This window comes from Mytilus edulis, chromosome 14 (genome assembly GCF_963676685.1).
Source record: "Mytilus edulis chromosome 14, xbMytEdul2.2, whole genome shotgun sequence".
Classification (NCBI taxonomy): domain Eukaryota; kingdom Metazoa; phylum Mollusca; class Bivalvia; order Mytilida; family Mytilidae; genus Mytilus; species Mytilus edulis.
Genome location: NC_092357.1, coordinates 27,346,677 through 27,362,606, shown reverse-complemented (window position 1 = coordinate 27,362,606; position 15,930 = coordinate 27,346,677). Strand labels below are relative to the sequence as shown.

At 31.3% G+C, this 15,930-nt stretch overlaps 1 protein-coding gene across 1 annotated transcript; it reads right to left on the bottom strand.

Moving 5' to 3' along the window:
• Positions 1-1,929: 1,929 nt before the first annotated feature.
• LOC139503764 (cardioacceleratory peptide receptor-like) lies at positions 1,930-13,980 on the bottom strand. The gene is made up of 7 exons (XM_071293640.1): positions 13,847-13,980; positions 10,972-11,061; positions 8,050-8,182; positions 5,448-5,770; positions 4,383-4,518; positions 3,452-3,529; positions 1,930-2,657 (listed from the first exon to the last, which is right to left on the bottom strand). Exons 2-7 carry the CDS (start codon positions 11,044-11,046, stop codon positions 2,422-2,424), a joined length of 981 nt encoding a protein of 326 aa, XP_071149741.1. The 5' UTR covers positions 11,047-11,061; positions 13,847-13,980; the 3' UTR covers positions 1,930-2,421.
• Between the last annotated feature and the right edge of the window lie 1,950 nt (positions 13,981-15,930).

Sequence of the window (15,930 nt, the reverse complement as noted above, 5' to 3'; positions counted from 1 at the left end):
ACTTGAAATACATACTCTTGAAGGGTTAAAGAAAACAATTATGTAAAAAAATTAATATCAATCGTCAAATATAGACAGCATATTGTCTTATGAAAATCTGAACGATGTTGTATGACACATGTTTTATTGAATTGTCTATTCTAATATGTATGAAACATTGCTAAATACCCAATTGGATAATTTGACACGTAATGCGGCTCTTTTGTTTCAGCAGACGAATACACATGTACATGAACAATCATTTAGACACAATGCAAATTATAAGAAGTGCAATTTGAGAATATTCATTTCCCTTCAAGAGCAGTATCACATTTCGTGATCGGTGTGAGAAAGATATTATCCTCACAAGTGAAATATCTGTTCTCCGCACATTATTGGTCGAAATTTAATTATGACGTCAAACTGTCTTGGTTTCTTTTGAATTTTCCTAGTGTGACGTCATGGGAAAAGGCAACTATGCCTGATGACGGCACATATACCGAACACAACTTTCTGCAAATTTTTGAAAAGGAAGGATAACAATCATAAGAGAAACAGATTCCGACACTATAACTTTCGACAATTAAATTTTAATCATTTAGGAAGCTCGGCTAGCCTCGCACTTTAAATATTAAAATTGAATTGTCGCGATTGGTGAAATTGTGTTACACACCTGTTACAGCGTATGAATCTATATTTCCATGAGTTATCAAATGTTTATATCCATTTTAATGTAATTATATTTCTTCCTACATAACATCACTACGAAATTATCATTCTGTTTATCTACACATGATCGCGAATGATGATTCAATTATATTATAGCGTTTTACCTATCATAAACCATGCAAGTCTATGATACATTTTGTTTGTGTTGGTTGCTGTTATCTTTGGGCTAGCTTTCGTGAACTGCGAGTACTCTCAAATTAGTACTTTGTATCTTAAGTCTTTATAATAGGTTGTGCGTGTTTCATGTACATTTGATTGGACAACTCTTTGCAGGCTAACATTTATGTTTCATCAATTTGCTTATGCATTACAGTCCCCTTTAGGGGTGGGTGGGTTGTGCGCCCGTAAACCATGTTTTACCGTTTTTTCCTTTAAAAATGTCCTGTACCAAGTCAGGAATATGGCCATTGTTATATTATAGTTCGTTTCTGTGTGTGTTACAATTTAACGTTGCGTCGTTTGTTTTCTCTTATTTTTGAGTGTAAATTGACATTGCGATAAGACGTGTCACGGTACTTGTCTATTCCAAATTCATGTATTTGGTTTTGATGTTATATTTGTTATTCTCTTGGGATGTTGTCTGATGTTTGGTCCGTTTCTGTGTGTGTTAGTTACATTGTAGTGTTGTGTCGTTGTTCTCCTCTTATATTTATGCGTTTCCCTCAGTTTTAATTTGTTACCCCGATTTTGTTTTTTGTCCATGGATTTATGAGTTTGAACAGCGGTATACTACTGTTGCCTTTATTTATCCCGCTGCAATCCGTTTGTCCCTGTTCCGGCTTAGGAGCATGTAGTTCAGTGGATGTTTTTTTGTCGATGTGTGTAATATTTTCTTTTCGTTTAGTTTTTTTGTTACAAATTTGGCTGTTGATGTTTCTACATTGAATTGATTATAGTTTGTCATGTAAGGGCATTTAATGACTTGCTACACGATATTGGCGTTGCTTATTGTTGAAGTACGAGTTGTGATCTGTGGTTGCTAGCTTCTACGCCATTGGTCTCTGGTGGAAAGTTGTATCATTGGTTATCATACCACACCTTATTATCTATTTACAATGATTTTGATTGATATATTTCAATCAAGTTGTTTCGACTACAATCGTGTGCAAGAAAAAGCGAATCGTATTTCAAAAAGTCATTGCACTTCAATATTTTATTCTTTCAATATTGCAGACTTGTAAAGTTCAAATACATAGCAAATAAATTTACCATTATCATGATTATATTATTAGTTAATTATTTTTATTGTTGACAAAAAATTCTATTAAAACAATTAAAACAATCTTGTATTGAAATACTTTAATCCCACTCCACTTCAAATCACACGAAAGGTGTTAAATGGATAAACAAATTACAAATACGTCTTTGTTATGATTTTGTTCAGAATACAGGTTATATAAAAAACCTAATATATAATAAATGTTCTTTTTGTAACAATGTATGAATGAAATCACCAGCGGTTGTTTGGTGGGATTCGTGTTACTCATTCTTCAGTAATTTTTCCATGTTTTATTTTGTGCGTCTGCTTTTTTTGTTGTCGTTTTTCTTTTCTTTTGCTTTATTATTGCCAATTAGTGATCGATTAATGAGTTTATTCCTAAGGATTCTTCATCCTTTGGTATAGTCAAATAACAAAATAAAATATGTTTAGGCTTTGTCCATTTCTTTAAAATTGCATTATTGCTAAATGAATAATTCATTTTAATAGAACTCCTAACGTTTTGATCCTAATGAAGTTTTCACTGTATTCATGTGCATTAAATGAGAAACAATCTTTTTCTTTTTTGATCGAAACATCTTGAAATTAAATATCAAAAACACTAATGGATTTGCAAAACTGTTCAATGGTGCAAATGTATACAACACATTATATATCAGTCCGTCTTTTATATCTGCATAAAACTGTAAATATGCATCTACAAATATCGGCGTCCAACATAATATATAAACTGAAAAAGAAAGTTAAAATCATTAAGAAATTTGATTATAAATAAGGGTGTCGCTTATCATTGTATAGAATTTTAAAAGGAAAATGAAAGAATTGACTATCAAAATGTAAGGTACACCTTTCCAGATGAATATTTAAATAGCTGATACCAGAAAAAAATTACTAATAAAAAATGCGAATGAACTAAACACTAGCCATTTATTTATTAGTTAACGTTTGTAGACGCGAAAAAAATGAACTCATCAACTAAGTAAGTAATTTCGACTTTCAACTATTTTTGAATCGAGCACCACAATTGCTAAATAAACACAGCTTCTCATCTATAAATTCATATTTCATCCCTGCATCCATTACATTAGAACTAAAGCGCTTGTATAAGATGTAAAACATAAATCGTTTAATATAATTTCGCATAAAAATTTAATGAATTTATTTGTTCATTGCTGAATTAAAGCTATTGGTATAAAATCGATGGTTAATATTGATATCGAAGAATCAGGAAAAGTACTTTGAGTTTGCTTTCAGTAACTGCATTCATTGATGCTGTATTATTTTCTCTTTACTTGTACCTTTGTGTGTGTCTTTTATTTGGAAGTAATAGAGGTTTTGATTTGTTTTTGCGTTCTTGTGTGCACTAATACCCTGATCAAGATCTAAGGACGGAACTAAATACCCCGTATGTCTTTTCGCTTTGAATGTTTAGTCGACGTAGTTTTCTGCTAGTTATGTTTTCATTTGTACCTTTAGTATTTTCATTCTGAGTATATTCAATGCAAAATATAAATAGTCACTTGCCACACACAACAACTAGGAGTAGCTTTATGGTCTTGATTTTTGCATTTGAAATCACCCTCTCCTTTGGAATTATTTTATCTGTAGAAAATATAAAAATGAAAATATTTACTTAGATATCAACCTAGTATTACACATTCTAAAACCCTTCATTTGTATCGTTATTACGAATAACCGGGCTGCGTAATTGGAACTCTTCCAATAAAGGCACACATCATAAACTGTTTGCCTCGAGATGACATTAAGATGATAAATAAAACCACGCTTTGTATTCGATGAATATGGGTAATATTTTATCAATGTCCCGCAAACACAAGTCCTCTTATAGATTGTATAGACTCATGTACTTAGACTATGTTTAAATTTGCATTTTCATGGGGAAAAATACATGACATTTGAAAAAGATTTGTGTTATATTTCTATCCCTACCACTATCTAGGGAAAAACAAAACTCATCATAGTTACAGGAGTTGAAAATTTATATTTGCGCCAGACGCGCGTTTCGTCTACAAAAGACTCATCAGTGACCTACGAATCGAAATATGTTTAAAAGGCCAAATAAAGTACGAATTACAAGAGCATTGAGATCCAAAAATTCCTAAAAGTTTTGTCAAATACAGATAAGGTAAACTTTTCCTTAGGTAGAAAAGCCTTAGTATTTAAAAAATTCTAAATTATAATAGAGATATTTTTAAGGTCATGTCAGTAAAGCTGTGATATTCAATTGTATGATTTGTTGAGCAAAACGGACATTGGGAACACTGATAACAGAATTCGAGTTTCTGATTTGGTCAAAGTTTATAGATGAATAATATCGAATAATTTGCTTATAATAGTAAGACATGTTTGTCATTCAAAGTATGCCATTCTGAGTAAAGGGAATATGCACTGTGTATAAACAAATTAGGATGACAAATCAATTGACGATTATTACCTGTATCGCTTCTGTTTGCCGGAATAAATCCACGTTTTTCCCGTCTACGGATTGTTATTATTATACCAGTATAACATATAACGATTACAATTACTGGAATTATTATCATTATTGAAGTATCAATATAGATCATTGCCTGAAAAATAAAAGACCATCTTGGAATATATGCAAAAAAGTTCAAATGATCTATGTAAGCATAAATGTAGCCGCATCTATTAGAGTTGTTTGATATATATATAGAACAGTCAATTTATTTCATTGAACAATTTGAAAGTTAAACGAATATTGAGGATATTTGATATAGAAGGGAATAGTTAAACTTTTTACTGATTGTAAAACTAGATGAAATTCGCCACAGTTTTATATAATCGCCACAGGTGAAGAAACTGTCAAGTGAACGTATTGTCGTTGTTTCGTGTATGCAGTTTTTTTGTAAATTGTTATATTATAAATATGCCGTTAGTTTTCTCAATTCAATTTGTTTCATATTTTTTTATGTGGGGACCTTTTATAACCGATCATACAGAATGTTTTTTTTCATTGTTGAAGGCCATATGGTAGCCTATAATTGATTGTATCCACTTCATTTGAACTTTGGTGGATAGTGGTCCCATTGTTATTCTTACCACATCTCCTTATTTTTGTATTTTGTTATGTATTGTTTTTTTATGCTTTCATATATACACACTAAATACTTTGTTTTTCATTTCAATTAATTATATCGTTCTGTTATATCTAGAAGATTATAATTGCTTTGTTTGGTCTAGTTTATTTCTAAAGATCCAACCGAGGATAAATGAGAGAATAGTCTTTGTAAAAGGCAAAACTATGTTAATATTTTACTTTTATTAAAGGTGATATAGTCTTTGTAAGAAGAAGCTTTCCACATTTGCAGGAAGTGGGAGAAGATTACGAGGTACGATCAAAAACAAGTATGGAAAATCCTATAACCAACGCAATGACCTACCTAAAAGTAAAAACATAATTAGTTCACAAAATACTTACAGATTAAGTAAAATTAGAACAACACGAATTCCATCAGATCTATTTTTCTCTAAAACTCACCTCCTTGTATGGAATAAAATGATAACATGATGTCTTCAACGACTTAATGTGAACAACGTACTGTATAGCAAGAACTGCTCCAGTAATCCAAGAAATTGATGCCAAACCAAATCGATATTTTTGTCCTTTAGTGGCTACAGATAACGGTCTTACAATAACGTAGAGTCTATCTATAGACATCACAACTATCGCATATATAGATACATAAGCTGCGCACTGTGAAAAAAATGCGTACACTATATAGCAGACATATTTATTCCAGGGAACTCCAAATTTGCTGAATACCAACTCGGGAAAAACGTAAAAGAGTCCAAGACAGAGATCTGTAAATAAAAAAAGGTTACAATTAGAAAAAATATCAATAGTCAACTTTTCATATTAGCGACTTTTGACTCCGAAATTAATATTTTTCGACAAGTTACCTTCTCTGTGGTAGGACATCCTGGTACTGGGTCAAGCAAGGGCAATGCCAATAAAATGAATAAGTAAATTCAAGATTTTGATCGGTACAATTTTACATGCTTTCTATACATGACTTAATCATCGGAAAATAGTAATTTGATATATATTTGATTTTACCTTTTTTGGTTGATCGTAATTGACTGAGTACCTGAATGTCATACCACAGAGTAGGTAACCTGTCGAAAAATTGTAGAACCCGGAGTCAAAAGTTGGTAATATGAAAATGGTCTATTGCTTTGTAGGGTTGATAAATATTCGAATGGTACAAAACACCAAGATACTTATGTTGGGGTCGTAAAATGGTTTCCTTTCCGGAAAAGAAAATTTCATATCTTTATCTTTCTTAAATATGAATTTTCTTTGTAATGCAAATGTTTTTTTAAACGTTTTCTTCGTACCTCGATTTTCTGTGCCATTTATTATCCTTCCAATTTTAGAATCGATCCGTATTTTAAAAATTTTGAAAACCATATGTCGGAGAAAAGCACTTGTTAAATATATCTTGCTGTAATTCCCAAAGCGAATTGTTATAAATAATCGCAATAACAATATACCGCTGTCAAATAGTAATAAATCGATTTAACTGAAAGTAACTCGTGTTACAAACAAAAACTGAAGGAAAAGCGTCAACTTTAAAATTACAATTAAACAGCAAGTAATAGATACCGTACATTATAATACCCTTATCTAACACTGATATAATCCCACTTGAATATCAGCCAGAGGTGTAAGCCGACTATATTTTGTTTGATAAAGGGATTAAAACCGGACCGATATTCACAATTATATCATAACATCCTAATCTCACATTGCCAACGCAAACTATCTATAGGAATATCACAGTTGTTTTCCTTTTGTTTGATGTTATTGAGCTTTTGGTATTGCCATTTGATAACGGACTTTCCGTTTTTCATTTTCCGAGGATATTTAGAAATACCTTGCTATTGCAGTGATGTGTTAGCAATAGTCCATATTGAAGGTTTCGGTTAGAACACCTCCAAAGTAGTGTTTCTTTGCTTTCCGTTTTGTCAAGAATATGAAAAGATGTTGTGTCCTGTATCAGTATGTAACATATTTGTTTTCGATTATGGTAATGATTTAATGGCTTTAGGTGTGTACCTAAGTTCTGGCTTCATCTTACTACATTAAAACTGTTTGCATGGCTCGTCCTAGTAAAACCAAATTGAAAGCGTTTTTATTGGATCATCGACATGTTGTCACGTCATATAATGATGATTTTTTTCTTGATTCGCCGTATATCATTGTTACAAAAGGGAACCCTATACTTTAATTGTTCCTATTTTAAACGAGAATGTTCCTTTGGACCCTTTGAAGTGCGTGTATATTTCCCAACTCTTTCACCTTTTCATGTCGGTAGTGATATCTTTAATTTCAACACCATACATGTATCATTGGTAAATTATCAAGACACAGATTCTATAACAATTGATTATTTGCTATCGTAGCTTAGTTATTTACTAAATATTTGTATAGATAATATATCAATTTAACGGTGAAATTTTCTTGATATCTCGAACTTAATAAAAGATCCATGTAGATTTACTGGTTCTTTAAATACATTCATTCTCAAAGATTATCAAGTTAACGTTGTAAACAGATCTTTGATGCTTTGATTAGTCTTTAGTTTTCCATGTGTGGTTTGGTCGTTTTATTCTATTGCCATGGCTCTGTTAGTTCATTTTTAATGATTGTGTATGTCCTTTTTGGAGTCTTTCGCCTCTCTTTTGTAATTAACATAACGAATATTTGATTTCAGATATTCAAGATGTTAGGAATCATCTTCCCACACTTTTAGTAAATTAAAAATGCATTGTTTCACATCATATTGTTGTATTAAAAGATAGTCTATTGAATATCAAATAATAATTCAAACTCATACATGTCATATGTCGAATACAAACTCAAAACAATGACATACAAAAAAAAAAACCGCACAAAAACCGACAGAAAAAAAATAAGCAGTATACAAAACACAGCAAAGAAAACAAACAAAAACCCTTTAACAAAACGAGTGATCTGAAGTGTCCGAAAGGAGATCTTGCGTCACATGTATCACCCGTCGTTATGTATATACAAATAAGGCATCATTCGGCGAAGAAGTACGAAATAATAGTTATACCTGATATTGCAAGGTTAGTAACGAAAAATCCCATCCTCGTCTTCTTCTTCCGTGATAGTAACAACACGATAACAAGTGTATTGAATGCTGTTATACCAAGGAAAATCACAAATGATAGCCATTTTAAAATCACCTACAAAACAAAATAGTAGTCAGTACTAATATTAAAAAGTTAATACACATCTTACATAGTTAATACACATATTTCATATTAGTTGATAATCAGATTACACATTGTGATCAATAAAATGTCATCAATACTTGTTGAATTGATGTAAAGTAAGGTATTGAGATTTTTTTGAAGGGATTATTTTCGATAATTACCCGATAATAGATAAAATATGATTAAGCATACACAGGTTCATGCATGAAATGTTTTTTTTATAAAGTACTGGATCAGATTTGGTCCATGAAATTGCAATAGAGAATCCGCTTGATCTCACATTGTGGACAACATCAAGACCAGACAAATCAAACATAAGCCTTCCTAAAATTTGAAACAGCGAGATTGAGATTTCATAACGCTAGTCTTCTCTGTCATATGTTGATGTGCCGGTACTTAGTCAGTAACCTTGTGTGTGGTTGTCTTTTACCATACCGTACGTGTTTGTTATTTGAGGAAACGGTTTTAACAATATATCTAGGTACGCCCTGTGAAATTAAACCGAAATTCTAATATGACTTGTTTCTTTCGCTCTGTAAACAACACCGTGATAATATTATCGATATATCTTTTTTTCTTAGCGCAGACTCAGAGATGTACATAATAATGGCTGTTAAAACATGCCGCCAACGTAAATGGGCATGTATAGTAACCTATGTGCTGACGCTATGCCGATTTCGCTATGTTAAAAATTGCAAAACCCTACATAACCTTTATTCTTATTAGTTTAAACATATTTATTTATAGTGGATTGGGAAACAAGTTTTGCAACTTATATTAATAACTTTCCACTTTGCGGGTGCGAGTGCTGCCTTGTGTTTAAACGTTTTAACAGGCGCCAACCTTTACCTTAAACGAAATAGTAACATGTGCGTGATGAATGTGTTTGACCTCTAAATATGTCAAGGTTGTTTGTATAACTGGATTGCTTGTCATTGACTTTTTGGTTCATACAGATGTACAGTTATAGATGCATGTTAAATGACAATGCGCGTGTTCTCAAAATATAAATAGTCAGCCTGAGTATGTATTGAAGTATTGATTTTTATAAAAAAAAAAAACTATATGTTAAAATTTTTGTTAGAAAAAACAACAAAACAAAAAAAACCAAAAAAAAAACCACAATAATAACAAAGTCCTTGTTTTAAATTACGTTTTTATGCATACGAAATTAATGAATTTTCTTTTTTGTCACGATGTTACAAATATGTAACTTTTGAAAAATTCGATTAGGACTCTTATTATTATATTTGTTCAAGGTAAACATTATAAAATGTAGTATTTTGGCAAATATTTATCATTTATTCCAAAACATTAATATATATTAAACATAAATAAAAGGCAAGTAATAAATGAAAAAAAGACTGACAAAAGATTCATTTTGTAATCTTGCAACAATTCTGTTTAACGGTTGATAAAAAAAAAACAGAATTGCCCATAACTTTCGTGAGAGTTTGTCATTTGTTTAAAAGCAATAATCAATCTTGTCAACACTAACTTTTTGTAGACATTCAATATAAGTGTTAAACAAGCATCATTTGATAGACAGTTTGGCTGCGTTTCAAAATTTTATCAAATTTGATTTCCCTTACGTCTGCATATATGCATGTTTGACAAATATTAAATATGTAGTATTGCTTTTTGGGTTATTATTGGTACTTAAATGGTGCGAATTTTAAATTTAAAGTACAAAACAACACCACAAAAGCACTGTTTGGCATTTTTTTCAAATCACACGGTTTAAAATGTTCCTTATCTTGGGTAATTGGTTTATAATAAAATGGAAAAGAAAGCTATCGATCACTTTTAGAATTAAGAAATTCAGTTCCTTTCCCTCAATGAAATTTATTAAAATAAGTTATGGAGTGATATTTGTTGTTCCATATGTGAACACAATAAACTAACAGACAAATATACATGACAACGTGATATATTGTTTGATTGATTGATGATTGCTTTTAGCTGCATCGGTGCAATGAACTATATCGTAGCGATAAATTGATATATTTGTATATAGATAATAGTCAAGATAAATCAAAATACATAATTTATCAAAGAGTCGAGAGCTCAATTGGATGGAACACCCCTAAACGGTTAGAAAGAAATTCACATAAATTTATTTTAAGTAGCGTGTTCTCCTTTTAAGCCATTTTCAAACTTATAATGTATCAGTTTTCAAAACCAAGTTTAATCCACCATGTTCTACATAAGAAAACGCCTGTACCAAGTCAGGAATATGACAGTTGTTGTTTATTCGTTTAATGTGTTTGAGCGTTTGATTTCTTCCATTTGATTAGGGACTTTCCGTTTTGAATTTTACTCGAAGTTCAGTATTTTTATGATTTTACTTTTTTCAACATTTTGTAGACTTTGTTTACATTTTATCCTCTTATTCAATGCGAACCCCACAAAAAATCAAGAGAGACCTCGTGTGCTCTTGAAGTTTAAGCAGATCCTGCTTTACATGGATCACCAATCGTGTTGTTCATGTACGTAAATATTTGGTCAACAATAGTCAATAGACAATTTCGATCGTTTGACTCTCGTTGAATTTAATAATAATATTAAAGGTTGAAACGATGTAGCAACATCAAAATTAGAAAAACTATGCCATTCAAGGGCAATAACTCCTGGAAGGAGTCAATTGGTGGTTTTAACCATCTTAATATTTTTACAGACTCTGTTTTGCTTATTATTTGCAGTTTCTGTCTACATTTTTGTGATATTCAAGATGGATACTGACGCTCGTTTAAACTGACCTTATAATGATCTGATATAGTACTTGTTCCATTGCTGTGATTACTATGTGTCGTTGTATTGTTGTAATATTCCATACTGTAAATTGTTTCCTGTATAAAAGAAAATCATGTAATAGTTTTTGTTTTGTTAATGAGGACGACACAGTACCACAAAGACCTTACAACAGGAACTATGTAAAGACCGACCATAATGATGCATTGGTTACAACTAACTATTAATCAAATGAGTTTTATTTGATAGATTTGTAAAACAATGTATAATATTTTTAATTTTATCTACTTGAAAAAAAAATGCAATGGAATAACATGAATAATTAGTTTTCTTTTTGTTTCATTCTTCTTTTTTCTAAAGTGAAAACGACCGTGAACTATACAGATGAAACGAGATCCTTTTTAAATTCATTGAAAACTTTGAAGAAAATAGACATTAAATAGAACCCAATCACGAAACGACAAACGTATACAAGTGGAGTCTACAATTTCGACTTATATTTGATGTGTTTCCCTCAGTTTTAGTTTGTAACCCGGATTTGTTTACTCGCAATCGATTTATGACTTTTGAACAGGGGTATACTACTGCTGCCTCTATTCATATCAGTCTATTAATCGCCATTTTTCATGTTGAGGGTATCATTTGGTCAGATATTACAAAATATAATCAACAATTTTTATGCTTTAAGACAAGCTGACTTTCTATCTGACAGGTTTTTATGTTTTAATATTTGTGTTTTTATGCTTGATTCAAATTTTATTAACCATTTCATGCATTTGTGAACTCTGAATCTAGAGAAAAAGTAGAGTATCACAGAGAAAATGTTCAAAATGTATTTTAAAAAAAAGCACTTTACAATGATCATTGCACCTTATTCATTTCATATACAACCTTAAGTATCTTCTTTCGGATAGTAAGTGGTTTAAAGGTATGCCACTTGAGACTAAAACCACATGAAACTTTTCCATTAAAAAGTTTAAAAACTGTGCATCAGACCATATTGTCTGCATACAAATTTAAATTCAAGAGTCTTTGTGCAATCAAACTTCTTGTAACATCTCATATAATTGACTCTAAATAATTATCAGTCGTACATGGCCTAAGACCATTTTATACTCATGTTGTAGGCTTTTTGTAACTTTTCTTTTCATTCAAAGTACATTAAATATATATGGAAGAATAAGTTATGGTTAAAAAACTTCAAAAACTTCAAATTGGTTGTAAAAAATATTGTTTTATATAAGGCCCCCCATTATTCGAAAATCTCTATCTCGATAAACTGTCGGTTGAAAACTGTAAACAAACATATTGTCGTGGATATATCTTTACATGTTAACCTAAATTTGTTAAAAAAACGGCGTCATTTGAATTTTGGTGGAGGGTTGTCTTAAAGGCAATCATAACACCCTATTATTCTAAATTAAGAATTTGTTTGTGTTTTCAGCATTACAATATTTAATCCCTCCCTTGTTGCCGGCTTAAAAAAAAGATACATATTAAAAGTACTAGCAAAAATTCAAGAAAACGTGTCATTATTGAACCAAAGGTTATACATTGTTATATCTTTTGAATTAAAAAAAATCTACGGTTACATATCCCTTTATGGATCCAAATTGAACATAATTTAAAGTCGACGGACAATCAATTACTTGTCATTTGCAATGAAATGACCATAGTTAGAGCAAGTCGATTTGATAAAGTACACGATTTACATAGAAATCAGTTACGAACGCAGATATAAAACATAATGTAAATGGTAAACCCAATGGGCCGTGGAGTCAAGTTAAGATGTTTGGTCATTCCTTTTTCTACTTGAATACATTGTTTTCTACAATGCCAAAATTAAAAGCATCTTGAATTTATAATTTGTATAACCATTATTAATTCATCAATGGCATTAGGATTGAACTTGTAACGCTATTTAAACATCTGAAAGCTATTTTTAATCACTTGTCTGAAATCTAACGTTATACATATTTCAAACAACAAAATAATAAACATGATGAAGGAACAATGTGAATTGTGATGAATGGCTTTATAATAATAGGCATCGAGTGTAAACAATTGATATGAAAATAAGTACTTCGAATTCTTCAATTTGAATTCCGTCAATGTTCGTCTTGATTCCTAATACCAAATACTGGATTTTAAACGATCCAGTTGTTTCGTGCACTGGACGGACACCGTTGCTGGCGGATTGCTAGTCCGAGATAGCATCATCAGCCTAGTAATCAATACTTCACCACTAGATAGCATCATCAGCCCAGTAGTCAATACTGCATCACTGACATTAATTGTTACAGATACTTAACAAAAAAATTTGTAAATCTAAAATTTTGAATAAATCTCCCCCACGCTAATTTGACCTAGTGTTATTTTGACTAAGTTGCTTATGATCTCTTTAGACACAAAACCTTGCTTTTACACTTCTAATAACCGCTTCAAAAACAAATCGATATGTCTTCAAGATACATTTGGTAAAAGTGAAGGTTTTTATTAATTTTTAGTGTCGATTGAATTTGCACGAATTGTTATAGTTCACAAGAAAGTTGGAAAGATTGCTTTTATTCCAATTCTAAAATAAAAACGGACAGTATGATCAAAGGAGCCGGCAAGATACTTCATAGACTAAAAAGGCTTAAGACATATAAAAAAACAATTTGCTCGATAATGATATTATTCATAAAAATGAAAATTTAAGTAATAACGATCTATAAATAATGATAAAGTATTAATAACAATCATTCTTATAATGATAATTTAAGTAAGAATATCTATTTAAACCTAAGCAGATCACGAAGCATATAATTATCGTACTTAGAATAGATCGAACAGATATATTCTGCAAATTTAAAAAAAAAAATATAATTTAAACAAACTGACCTGTTTGGAAAAAATCAAGTCGTCATTCAAAGCGAGATGAAATACCACAAAACGACTATTTTATCCTGCATATTCAAAACTTTTACTTCTAACACTCTGATACAACTTCTGTTATACTTGCCGTATGGAGTCAGTATTGATTAATTCAACTGGCTTGAAAGTAAATTACATCCATCTTAAAAAACAAACCCAATACAACAATTATTTCCAAAAGGTCAATTTGTCTTGTTTTTTTCCAATTAAATGTTACTTTTAAGAATTAGAAAGCTATTTGAGGATTATATAAAATGTCACCATTACTGTAACGTCACACTATTACTATTTATTAAAAGAGGGACGAAAGATACCAAAGGGACAGTCAAACTCATAAATCTAAAACAAACTGACAACGCCATGGCTAAAAATAAAAAAGACAAACAGAAAAACAATAGTACACACGACACAACATAGAAAACTAAAGAATAAACAACACGAACCCCACCAAAAACTAGGGGTGATCTCAGGTGCTCCGGAAGGGTAAGCAGATCCTGCTCCACATGTGGCACCCGTCGTGTTGCTTAAGTGATTACAAATCCGGTAAATAGTCTAATTCGGTAGGTCATATTCATGAAAGGGAAGGGGATTGTAGTTACGACGTAAGGAACATATCCGATATCATTTGTGAAACGGTTATTCCATAACGGTCAACCAACTCGTGATGGCGTCCGTAAAATTTACGAAGGGATGATTTCAACTTCACCATTTGGAACTCTTGGTTTAATAGCTTCCTTGTGAGCAGCAAACCTCTATCAAGAAAATCATGATAGGAAATGCAAGCACGGGAATATCGTATCAATTGGGAGATATATACCCCGTATACTGGGGTTTCTTTTTCTTTTCCTAGATTTACACGTTTTCGTTCTGAATCTGATGCACACAAAAAAAAACATGGTAAATTATATTAAAATTATGTTTACTAATGACATTTCCTATAGACACAACAAAGATATTGGAATATAAAATAGCACACAACTAAAACAAAGCAGCACGAGTTTCTCTAAAACAAAACATATTAATTTAGCGATTCTACAATGGCACGCACTTTTCTCCACACACGACTTTCATGTTGCTCAGGCCAAGTAAACCACAAATGTTTATTTTTTTAATTCCAAATCGAATTGAAAAATAACGGGACTGTTGCTTCGATAAGTGCATGGGACATGGCAGTAGCAAGAGTAGTTATTTAAATACATTCTGATAATATTGTCTTATATAACAAGTTTATCATCTTTTAAATTAAGCATTACTCTTCAACTTCATAATCCATTTGGCCTTTTCATCTGTTTTTTTTAATTTAGCGTCACTTATGAGTCTTTTGTTGTCAAAATAATTGAATTTTAAGCTACTGTCTTACAGGTGAGATGATTAGCTATAATCAACTATTTTGGACAGAAGAAAATGCCTGTACCAACTCAGAAATATGACTGTTGTTTTCCATTCGTTTGCTGTGATTGAGCTTTTGCTTTTGCCATTCGATAAGATAAGGGTCTTTCAGAATTGAATTTTCCTTGGAGTTCGGTATTTTTGTCATTTTACTTTTGTGAACACGAAACACGTGTCTGACGTACAAAATTTAATTCTGGTATTAATGATGATTTTATTGATTTGAATGCTTTCAATGTTGACTGTTTCTATGTAGAAACGAATTAACTGTTTGACTAAAAATAGATAAAAGGGTTAGGTTTACAAAAAAAGACTTGACGACAAAAGAGATGATTTCAGTTTCCCAAATGTGAACTTCTCATTTCTATGGTGCAATATTCTACCAGCTCCGGCATATCGAATAGCTAGAACGATCTTCCAGAGCATGTATTGCATATAAGGACCACCATAATGGAGGGTTGCAGCTTACAAGGAGGTTATTGAACCAATGGTTACATGGGATGAAATTGAAGGCATCATTTTCTTGAATTATACGGACGTCAACACGAGTTGGTTGATTGTTACTGTTTATCTGGTTTACAAAAGACAATTTGTATTAACCAAAATCACGTTTTATTTTATCGAATGTGACATAACCGGTTATATCCGTGTTTTGTAACTAC